General features: G+C 34.4%; 1 protein-coding gene across 1 annotated transcript; it reads left to right on the forward strand.

Moving 5' to 3' along the window:
• Positions 1–8,943: 8,943 nt before the first annotated feature.
• Positions 8,944–11,019, forward strand: LOC121249104 (dCTP pyrophosphatase 1-like). The gene is made up of 2 exons (XM_041147779.1): positions 8,944–9,242; positions 10,237–11,019. Exons 1-2 carry the CDS (start codon positions 9,117–9,119, stop codon positions 10,456–10,458), a joined length of 348 nt encoding a protein of 115 aa, XP_041003713.1. The 5' UTR covers positions 8,944–9,116; the 3' UTR covers positions 10,459–11,019.
• The last annotated feature ends 1,506 nt before the right edge of the window (positions 11,020–12,525 follow it).

Here is a 12,525-nt window from a genome sequence, read left to right on the forward strand (position 1 = left end):
ACCAGCCATATGTATGAAAGCATGTAAAATTGGCGGTATAACCGACTATATGTAATACTAATATATGTTAATGTTGTTTGTAATATTCTAACTTATAGTTAATAAAATATGGTCTACAAAAATATTATAAGAATGCTTGTTTGTCTTGTTATAAATGCATACATGAATTTAATTATACTATGAATTGTTTTTCCATTATATATAGTATTTGTGTATAGTATTAGTATATATCTAATAGTAGTAGGATAAGTACTAATTGTATTAGGATAACATTATACCATATAATATATTAGTATAGTATTAATTTAATATTATATGTTATATACTAATAGCATTACTATACTATATAATAATACTATATATTAGTAATATAGTAATACTAATTTTAATATTAGATAGCTAACTGAGAATTAGGGTTTGCTAATGGCAAAAATGACATAATTAATAAAAATCACAATATTCGGCTTTATGAATATAATAATAATATCACATATTTATGCTAAATCCTTGATGTGTTTGATGTAATGTTATTTTAGACAACTTATTAAGAACATAAAATATTCTTGAAATCAAATATCAATTATTGGGAATTAGTTTTTACATTTTTAACAAAACAACAAAAAAATATATATGTTAATGTTGTTAGTAATATTCTAACGTATAGTTAATAAAATATGGTCTACGAAAAGATTATAAAAATGATTGTATGTCCTCTTAAATGCATACATGAATTTAATTATATTGTGAATTGTTTTTCCATTATATATATAGTATTAGTGTATAGTATTAGTATATATGATACTTAGACATCATTATATATGATACAAAAAGACAATCGTTTCTTAAGAAGTTGCAATCAGCTTCCTATTCCTCTATTGTCGCTTGTCTACTTTGATATATATGATATTATGACATCATTAATGTATAGCCTTATCTTATTAATTGTTGTTTTCTCTTAAGATCTTTTATATTATTCATCAAATTTTTTAATTCAAGCCTTAAATTATAATCTAGACATTTTAATGAATTAGAATTATTATATATAGTTATTATTATATTAGACTATAAAATATATAATACTTAATATATTATGTTATATCATATAACATTATACCATATAATATATTAGTATAATATTAGTTTAATATTATATGTTATATGCTAATAGCATTACTATATAGTATTAATTATATTAACAATAATATGATATTATAATATATATACTATATACTATATATATTCTAGTATATAGTATATATATTATAATATACATTATAATATATAACATATATTAATAATAAAATATATTTTTAATATATTTTTAGAAATTAAATCACCAAATGTTTAAACGTTACTCAGAACGACATTCGAACGTTTTGTGTGTATAAGCCCAAAACCGAAATGGGAAACATCATTCTCAGAACTAAACTGTTATCTCTTTGCCGTTGCACGTTGCCGTCAAACCGTCGCCTCTGCCATCAAAGCCTGCAACAACCGTCACAAAAAGGTTGGCATCCTTCTTTTGTCCTCTTACATGTTTTTTTTTTTTTAAGATTTACTAAGATTTTGTATAAACCAAACACTAGTGGTGGCTGGATTTTTGACTCTATTTTTCGGCCACCATGTGTTGCCATTGGCCAAATGATCACCGTAGAACAGTTTTTTGAAATGTATACTTCATTTCTATGGTGGCATTTGGCCACTTAGAACCATAGTACGTGATTTTCGATGATGATTGAGTCGACTTAGCCATTTTGTATTGAAATGTTCAAACTTTTCGACAGAACATTTGAATGTACGATGTTTCAATTACAAAGTCGTTATGCCTTCCACATTTGAACATATAATTTGTACATTCGAACATTACTTTTCGATGCATTTACTTTTGAACGTTTAATATTAACGTTCGAACGTATAACTTTTTAATTTATCATCCGCTTTGCCTTCTACATTACAGAAGTCAATATTTTAAATTTGAACGTAAAAAACATACGGTCGAACATATAAGGCATAACGTTCGAATGCAACACATTTCAAAATTCTTATCCATTATGCCCTTAACGTTCGATCGTGTATATTATATTATGTTCAAATGTTAATATAATTTTTATCTAAAGAATGTGCATCTTTCTTTAGATAAAACGTTCGAACATCAAGTTATATTATGTTTGAACGTTAATGCATAACAATTTAAAATTAATACGAAAGATGTAACAATAATACGAATAATTTTTTTCCTTTTCTTTTTTCAGGATATGACTCATTCTTTGCATACCAGGAAATGGGGGAGAGAAGGAGCCACTGAAAACACTGCTCGGATTGGGGCTCGTACTGTTATAGTTGAGCGAGAGGTCCTGATCAATGAGTTTGACGAGTTCAGATAGGAGCAGACGAACCTCAGAGATGTGTTTATCAGTAGAGACTGAGGAAATATATGCATATTGAGGGGGAAGGTATACCCCTCAATGGTTCGAGAGTTCTATATGGGATGTGCTCCATATTTCAAGACGCATCCTCTCACACCGTGACTGTACGCGGTGTGTCGTTCAAAGTTTTGAATACCGTATCGGAAGTCATACTGGTCAAGGCACTGGAACAAAATATTTCAGTACCGATATCATTTTGGGATAGTCGATATATGAATAAATTACATATATAAAATATATTCCAAAATAATAGTCTATATATGAATCAATTATATATAAATACATATATAAAAATTATAAATAGCTTAGTCTGAATTGGAGGTTAAAAAATGAGCTTGCAGTTTGAAAAAATGTATGAAAAAGAAAAGAAAATTAAAGGCTAAAATATTGGCCAATATGGGCAGAAATACAGGCCGGTATTTGGGCCGATACAAAATATATGTAATACCTATAGCGGACTAGTGCTGGTACGGCATATACCGACCATACCGGCCGGTACGGTACAATATTCAAAACAATGATGTCGTTTGAGATTTCATTGGATGTGATCGCCGAGCTCCTTGAGATTTCACTGGACATGATCACTAGATGTGATCACCGGTATTGGTCGAGTAGTTGAGACCAATGGTTTGAATATCGTACCCGAAGCCGTATCTGTCAAGACACTGAATGAAATATTTCGGTACCGGTACCGTTTCGTGTACTGTTTCGAGATAGTCGAAATATGAATAAATTATATATATAAATATATATAAAGAATATATTCCAAAATAATAGTCTATATATGAATAAATTATATATAAATACATATATATATAAATTATAAATAATTTAGTCTGAATTGGGGGTCAAAAAATACGCTTGTAGTTTAAAAAAATGAAAAAAAAAATAAAGGTCGAAATATTGGTCAGTACCGGCCGAAATATAGGCCGGTACAGGCTGAAATTGAGGCCGGTATGACCGGTATCGGCCAGTACCAAACGTATAAGGTACCTGTACCAGCCCAGTAGCTAGTACGAAAAATTTCAGCCGTATCGGCCGGTACGGTACGAAATTGAAAACAGTGGTTGAGACATCGACTATAGCTGACTCGTAGACTGGCAACACAACTACAGTTCGCACATCTACATTTGTACACGGTACACTCGATGCAAATATAGGCACTTCTACATCATAGTTGGGCCAGTAGATGATGCTAGAGATGCAGACTGGTCAGAGACTGAGGATACTGACTGTGAGGCTCGGGATGATGGCCGAGCCGAGGATTCCTACATCCTCATCGGGAGAGACCGCACACTGATCGAGAGGAATAACGCATTCAACCAAATACATTTGTTATTTTTCTTCCGCATGTTGCAGCTTATTGTTACAACAAATTTGAATCTTGTGACACATAAGACAACATTTAGTTAGACTCGGGCACAGTTTTTTATACGAGTGTTACGTGGAGATCCAATCGATTTGCCACTGCACATTTTTTAGGGGATTCGTTACAATGTGAGCATCGTCTCCATGAACAACCTCTCATATGATGTCATCATCAGTCAACTATTACTTGCTCGGAGAGTGCCACTCCAGCCAGAGGAGCGGGTCACATATCAGATGAGTTTCCTCGATATGAGCATGCAACGACGTAGCATTAGACAAGCGAGGGGTATCATAGACGTCAACCACCCATGTAGCGAATCTAGCTTCTCCGACACTGCTGGGGCCCGGTGTGGGGAGTAGTAGTCTGTAGCCGACGAGTACATCTGTGGGAGATGCGCGGCCTGCTTAGGTTGATGCAGTGATCTCACAGTTGACTGTACATATCGATCGACAAATCGTGGCTATAAAGGAGTCTGTTGCAGAGATAGACTATCGTGTAGGTATCCTCAATGAGAAGGTTGATAGCTTAACTGAAGAGATATGAAATACGAATTTCGTGAGCAACGCGTTCGTCTGAGTGTTGTTTATAAAATTCTATCATATTTTGTATTTTACTTTTAATATATGTAAGGAACAATATTATTTAATATATCTATTATTTTTTAATTTCAATTCTCAATCCTTTTTAATGTTACATTTTTCAACTTTAATACTAAATTATTGCACTTGAAATATATATAAACATAAATATATAGTTATATATGTATATATAAATATATAAATATATAATTATATTTTACAAAGTGTGTATATAAATATATATTACAATTTTTTAGAATTGTTCACAAATTATGCACTATAAAAATTACATAATTTTTAAATTAAAGTCATATTTAATTTAAATTTATAATTGATTTTCGAACGTTACTTACTAACATTCGAACGTTGGCGCTAAAACATTTCACACTCGCACGTAGGCAGGGGCGGAACTAGCTATAAGGTTGGGGGGCGGTATTTTTTAAAACATTAATATCATATGTAAATAAATATAATATTTTTTTATATAATTAAAATCGCCCCCCCAATACTCAGACTTTCAAAATTTTTATTAAAACTGTCTCCCCAAATCTCAATATTCACGTAACTTCATTCTAACTTTTCACTTCATTTTACCGAACGCACAAATCTTTGCTGCTTACCGATAAAACATAAATCTCGAGAAGTGAATTTTTACAAGCAGATGACATATCACATAGAGATGAGAGAGGTGAAAATACCAATGGGCAACTCAAGAGTCAAGTCTGGGTGTGCATGCATGATCATATCTTGGAAATATGAAACTTTTTACTTTCTCTGTTTCTCATCTAGGCTCATTTCCTATAGACCTGCAGGCTGCAAGTTTCATTTTTTTTTATTTGACCATTAAATATTAGTGAGCTTTGCTGCTTCGCCTTTCCGCATCTGCAATGAGGTTGAACTTGGAAAGTTTCTCTTAAATCTCAACTTTTTTGCATCTACAGTGACTGTGAGCTTCGCCTCTTCAGTGCTTCACCTTTCATCTGCAGTGCTTCTACTCTTGTAGTTCTTGACTTCACCGTAGTAAGTTCAAACTATCCAGTTTTGTTCGGTCTTTTTTTTTTTTTTTTTTTTTTTTTAGAAAAATGGGTTCTGCAACTCAGTGCTTTGGCCCTTCATAGTTTGTCCTTTGAGAATCGAGTTCGACTTTCGAGTATTATTATATTAAGAGGCGAAGAGACTCAGTAGGATCCTGTATATAAGCCATTACGAGACGCATGCAATTTTCTAAACAAAAGTTGCAGGTTTCTACTCTGTATTCTCTGTATCTTACAAATTAATAAATTGCCTTTGCCATGCCTCTGCGAAGCAAACGCTATATTGACTATCGGTTTTGCTATATATAAACTTGTGTGTATCATTCATAATTGATGTGGAAAGCTTCCCCATTGAACGTTGAGTATTCAGCCAAAATGATTGGAATTTAAACATGGAGCCGAAGAATTTAAGAGGAGAGCACAGTAACCGAAGACCCCTTGCCTTGATGAACTAACAATGTAAAAGAAAAAAGTCTGGAAGGTTATCGACTTTTCTTGCAAGTTGGAGAAAAGAAAAAAAGTTGAGATTTGACTTTTTTAATTGATAAAAATAATAATTTTTCTTGTGAATAATAGTAATAGTAACTTCTATGTACTTTTTTTTTTAAATAAGAAAAAAAATTAGTTGGGATTTTTATTTTGATTGGTATCAATGGTATGAAATGCTGAAAATTGAAAAAAAAATAAGTTTGTTATTTTGTGTAGGTTACTCAAAAAATTTTAAGTAGTGTTATCTAATTTGTCTGCATCTTTTTTATGAATTTATTTCAGAGATCAAATGCTCATAAAAGGTACCTTAAGATCTTTGAGAGAGGGTCACGCCGCCACAGACTTCTAAAAGGTACTTTATGAATTTTTCAATTCTATCAGTTTGATGATTATTCTATTGCTGATAGCCTGATAAAACATTTGCATCTAGTTTTTTTTGTTTACTCTAATAAATGCAAACTATACAAAAAAATCTAACAACTTTATATCATTACTTATTAGGTACTTCTCAAGTTTATTCTTGATCTATAAATTTTTCTTAAAGTATAGAAAAATATGAGCAAATCAAGAACAATTGATAATTTTTTTAAAAAGAAAGACGTGGACAATTCGGAGAGTAATATACATTTAGAGAGCTCGGTAACAACGAAACGTGATGCTTCTATCACTGACGAGCGTGCCTCTAAACTTCAAGAATCCAACCTGAAGAGATGGATGCTACCTCTTTGGAACGTGATCCAGTACTCACCATCGAAGAATGCTATATTTTGTCTTCCATGCTACATTTTTGCTAAGAAATCAACAGGCCGTCCAGGATCAGATGCATTTACTATTAAAGGTTTTGACAATTGAAAAAAAGTGAATGATAGAATGAATTATCCTTTAATAGAACATGTGGGGAGAGATCCAAATTCACCACATAAAAATGCTGTAAAATGTTGTGTGGATCTAATGAATCAGTCAAGACATATTAACAAGTTAGTTGAAAAACAAGTATCACAAGATATGGAGAATAATCGGTTGCGGCTCAAAACTTCGATAGAAAGTGTTTGATGGCTTATGTTCCAAGCTTGTGCCTTTAGAGGTTATGATGAAAGCTCTGACTAAAAAAATCAAGGTAACTTCATTGAACTGATAAAAATTTTGGCAAGTTATAATGATCAAGTTAATGGAGTTGTCATGGAAAATGCTCCACATAATGCCAAATATACATCACCCAAAATTCAAAAGGAAATTTTACATATATTTGCAAATAAAGTGCGAAATGTAATTTGCGAAGAAATCGGGGATGCCAAATTTTGTATTCTTGTTGACGAAGCTCGGGATGAATCTAAAAGAGAACAAATGGCTATCATTTTGAGGTTTGTTGATAGAGATGGTTTTATTAGAGAGCGATTTTTTCATATTGTGCATGTCAAAGATACTATGGCACTAACTCTAAAAAATGAGATATGTGCTCTTCTTTCTCGTTACGACCTTCAAATTGATAATATTTGAGGTCAGGGATATGATGGATGAAGTAATATGCGCGGTGAATGGAATGGATTACAAGCTTTATTTCTTAAAGATTGTCCCTATGCATATTATGTGCATTGTTGGGCTCATAAACTACAATTAGCTTTAGTTGCAGCCTCTAGAGAAGCCAAACATGTTTATCAGTTCTTTGTCCAATTGACATCCATTATCAATATTGTTGTTGGTTCTTCTAAACGTCATGATGAATTACAATCTGTTCAAGCTGCTGAAATTGAAAGTTTGATTGCTTCCAATGAGATTGAGACTAGAAAAGGGGCAAATCAAATTGGTACGCTACAACGAGCTGGAGATATTAGATGGTGATCTCATTTTCAATCTATTTGTAGCTTGATGATGATGTTCAGTACTACTTGCTCAATTATCAATACTATCTCAAATGAGGGATCAAATTATTCTCAACGTGGTGATGCTGAAGCGGCTTACATGGTATTAACATCTTTTGAATTTATTTTGATATTATATATGATGAAAAAAATCATGGGAATCACTAATGCACTTTACCAATCTTTGCAACAAAATTGCCAAGATATTGTGAATGCCATGAGCCTAGTTTCAACCACAAAAATACTCATTCAAAATCTGAGAGATGATGGGTGGGAGTCTTTGCCTACTGATGTTATATCATTTTATGAAAAACATCAAATTGATATTCCTGATATGATGGCCAATATACAAGAACTAGAGGCAAATCTCGTCATCAAGTTGACAAGTCAATGGAGCATCATTTTAGGATTGATATATTTACTGCTACAATAGACTTCCAGTTACAAGAATTGAATAATAGATTTAACGACCATACAATGGAACTTCTCATTCTTAGTGCTGCTTTGAACCCTAAAGGTGCATACAAATCATTTAAAATTGATGATATATGCAAATTGGTTGAGAAGTTTTATCCACAGGATTTTACTGAGCAAGAAAAAATCCTTTTTTTTGAATTTTTTGAAAAAAATATTTTCATCCCATATTTTTTACTTGGGAGAGACCTGGTTAAACTAAAGCCAAGATAAATCTGAAAAGAAAATAAAGAAAAAATCTACTTAAAAGCTTTATATCATACACATGTGATTTATATTTTTATTATTTTATCTTAATTTTTAAATATATATGCATTTAAATATAAATAAAAGATACGTTGATTGGAGAGAGGTAATGTAAGATTTTCTTATAATATTTTTCTTAAAATAAAAAAAATTCGTATGAGAGACGAAAAAAGTATTGAAACATGAGTAATGCTAGATACAAGTTTTAAATAGACAAGTCTCATACAAGACTTTTATAAAACAATAAGTCTCACTAATGAATAATAAATTTTTTTACACTTTTTTAAAGTAGAGTCTACTTTTTTATAAAGACTTGTATAAAATTTATCTATTTGAAACTTGTACAAATCATTTCTCTTGATATATTAGACTAAATAACCGGTGGCCACCGACACGCGCCCGTCGCCAAATCCAAGGGACGGGCAACATCCGGTAAACAAAAGCCCCGGTGAATGAGCTTTCTTTCTTATGCGTCTCCGGGAAAAGGCATGGACCGGGTCCCCGCTTCATGTGTATTTACTATTTACAACCTTTGGTCCTTGCAGAGAGAAGAGAAGCAAAGCATTTCATTTGTGAGTATTTACATTATCCAGCGAACATTTTGTGAGTAAGAGAAGCATAGCAGAAGAGCAGAGAATTCAATGACAGGTGTTGCAGAGAGATCAGAAGGTGTTACTCTCGAAGGGTTGAGGAAGAGAATGGCGGAGTTTGCAAAGGAAAGGCACTGGGATCAATTTCATAGCCCTAGAAATCTCCTTCTAGCTCTGGTAAAATAAAAATCCTTCCTTTTTTTTTTTTGGGTTCTCTTCCAAATAAACAATGGAATCTGATCAACATTCATTAAGCAACTTACTTCTTAATCACCAATATTGATCATTTTTGTCTTCTACCCTTCATGCATTTTTGTATTTTGGGGATTCAACACCTTGTGATATCAGTGATATGGAGAAAAAACGATTTTCCTTTTGAAAATATAAAGTGAAAAAGCAAGACTTTTTGATAGCGGCTAAGAAGCCTGAGGGAAGAAATGAAAAGACACTCAGAAGGGAAAAATATCAGTAGTAAACTGAAAACCAACGGATGATCAACAGCTAGTATCATCCATCTCCTTCTTTCTTCCATTTAATTACTGTTCCCCATGACTTGGTACTAATCCATAAACCCCTTAGGGTTTTGGGTGAACTTCAATATCCGTACGAGTTTTTAGACGACAGATCTATATATATTTTAAGGTCAACTTCCATGAGGGAAACACTGGCACAGAGAAACTCTGACCCACTGGGGGTAATGTCTCCCCATATTCCACTATGAGTTCGATTTTTCTGATCACATGCCCATATGAGAACCGTTGGAGATTATGGCTTTTCCATTAACATAAGAAGGTTTCTCAAGCTGGGATCAATCTTTTACTCTTCTGAGGTCTGAGCCACTTCTCTAGTTGTTTTTTTCAAGACGCAATTCCAAATTTTGGCCATGAACGATCTGTAAAAGTCCAGCTCGTCTTTGGAACCGTCGTAAGGCAACAAAAATCATGGAATAACAGCAACTAGCAACTGCATGGGGCTTCCATGATATGATCATCTCACCTAATTTTGAGTCGCTTTATAAAGTGCATTGGAGTCCATCAAAAGATTTTCAAATGTAATAACAAGACCCGACTTGGCCTTAGGTAGAAAGACATAATAGTGGAGGTTTCATTGTCAACCTTTTGCTTTTTCTCTGTTATTTTTGGAGTATCTAGGTGTGCTGGGGTGGTTTCAGGTGGGAGAAGTGGGAGAGCTGTCCGAGATATTCCAGTGGAAGGGGGAGGTTCCAAGAGGACTGCCCGATTGGAAAGACGAAGAGAAGGAACACCTGGGTGAAGAGCTTTCCGACGTACTGCTTTACCTTGTTAGGCTCTCTGACATATGTGGCGTTGATCTTGGTAAAGCTGCTCTCCGTAAGCTGGAACTCAATGCCATTAAATACCCAGTCAAGCTCTGAAAGGGCTCCTCCAAAAAGCCCACGCAAATCAACGTGCCAGACAACAACGAGGGTAGTTGTAATGGTGGCGTTACGGCCATCAGCAACAGTGACAGCAAAAGCCGCAGTGATGGTGTGTGATCTTCCTCTGATTTTATGTCCCCTTGACTCATCCTCTCTCCTTTTAGGTTCTTAAAGCCTTCTCTTTTTGTTAGTTTATGCCCAAAAATCAATCCCGTAATGTGTTTAAGTAGGCTTTCAACTACAGTGTAATAGATTTAGCTTTATGCATTCTCTCTTGGTGATTTGGTGTGGGAGTTGAAGGTGGTGAAATTGACATTTCTCTATGCTTATTTCAAGTTTTCAACTAGAGGTGGGTTTTGCTTTTTATAATACTAGAGATTGGATTTGCATGAGCACAATCTGGGGTGGCGTGCCACTGTGCTTACTGTAGCTGTTGCACTGTTCTATGGTGTTTTGTGATAAAAAATCTGGTTGCAGAGCCTTGCAGCTGTAGGGCTGAGGCGTATCCTTCTGCCACCCGAGTGGTAATTTCAGTGGTATGTGTTATATATTTGTTTCTATATGTTTTTTCTATTGATAGATTAATTTATATTTGTTTGTCTTTGGACCTTTTCTCGCGGATGTTAGTCCTTTTCTTCAAAAGAAGGTTCTTTTGCTGTGTATTAATCACACGACATTTTCGTGCCTGGTCTAAAGAATACTCACCTTTGCCTTTTAACAGGGGAGATGGTTGGGATGGATGCCCGCCCATCTTCTTCGGCTCATCTTCCTCATTATTAAATCATAAATATATGTAACATTTGCAAACTATGACCAGTTTCATGTGCTGGAATGGCTGTGGCCTCCGCCCTCTAAACAAACAGGTACATTGACTTCCTACTATTTTGTCCTCGACAGGATCGAGGTTGGATTATATAAGTTACGTTATGGAATAAAGATGGATGTCTATTATTGCAAGGGATCCCAATTTTCGTCATTCTAAATAGTTATCCTACACCGATCCATTTGATTTCTAGAAAAGATTTACAAACATACTGTATGTCAAGCATCTTGATGAGTGCTCCAAACATACTGTATGTCACGTATTCTAGCTTAACTTGTCTTGCATGAGGATGTGGGTGCTCAAGCAAGCCACAACAAGGCCGGCCAAGTTCTAAGCAGCTTTTACCAGAACAAACATGGCGCTTCCTGCGTGATAGAAGCATATAAGACCATGTGATTCATGCAAGCAACTCTTTTATGTAAGTGCCTACAAAGTTTCGCTTCTCTCTAAAGAGAAAGTCTTGTTTCTCTCTACAAAAAGTCCCTCATCGATCCCCGACATCTCATTATTTTGCCAAAGAGGAGGGTGGAGCCTTGGCTCCTCTCATCCTTTTCTCTATTCCATTTTGGGCACCACCTTGGTTATAGGGTTTCTCCTAATTATTTTTCTAGTGTTTTTTCTTTTCACCAGTTCGGTCTAGGCTTGATCTATCGCATTCAAGTGATCAAATGTTTACATGCACTCCACCACGTAACTCTCCAACCGCCAACTTACTGGTACTAGGTGAAACCACTGAAAATCTTGGCGCGAGTCTTGCGCATGGTTTAGCTTGTGTGTGGCCACCACGCATTGCCTCATCAAAACATCTCTGATAACTACACACATAGTATTAGTGGTTTCTCATCCAATTTGACCCACCCCACTCTAGTACCATTGGAGCATGGCGTCCAAGCGATGTCACAAATGCATGTGAAGAAATCTGGCTGTCGATGGATCGGCCAGCTATGTCATCTATCCCACTATATTTTTCCTTCTGTAATAAAGATTTTGGGTATGAGGACAAGGTTGTCGGTCTCTTCTTCAAACATTTCATGCCAATAAACCGCAGTGCATCGCCACCATCCATTGCATCCAATTGTGGGACTATAGTTTGTACAAAATAGTCTGTAAAAAAATAATCATTTAAGACAGTGCCCCTTTGTAGGAAATGGGAAGGACCAATTTTTTAGTTTCAAAATCTGTTTTATTTTTTATTTCACTACAGTTGTTTTAATGAGACCTTTGTTAGAGAATCTTACCCC

Source organism: Juglans microcarpa x Juglans regia, chromosome 1D, assembly GCF_004785595.1.
Source record: "Juglans microcarpa x Juglans regia isolate MS1-56 chromosome 1D, Jm3101_v1.0, whole genome shotgun sequence".
Classification (NCBI taxonomy): domain Eukaryota; kingdom Viridiplantae; phylum Streptophyta; class Magnoliopsida; order Fagales; family Juglandaceae; genus Juglans; species Juglans microcarpa x Juglans regia.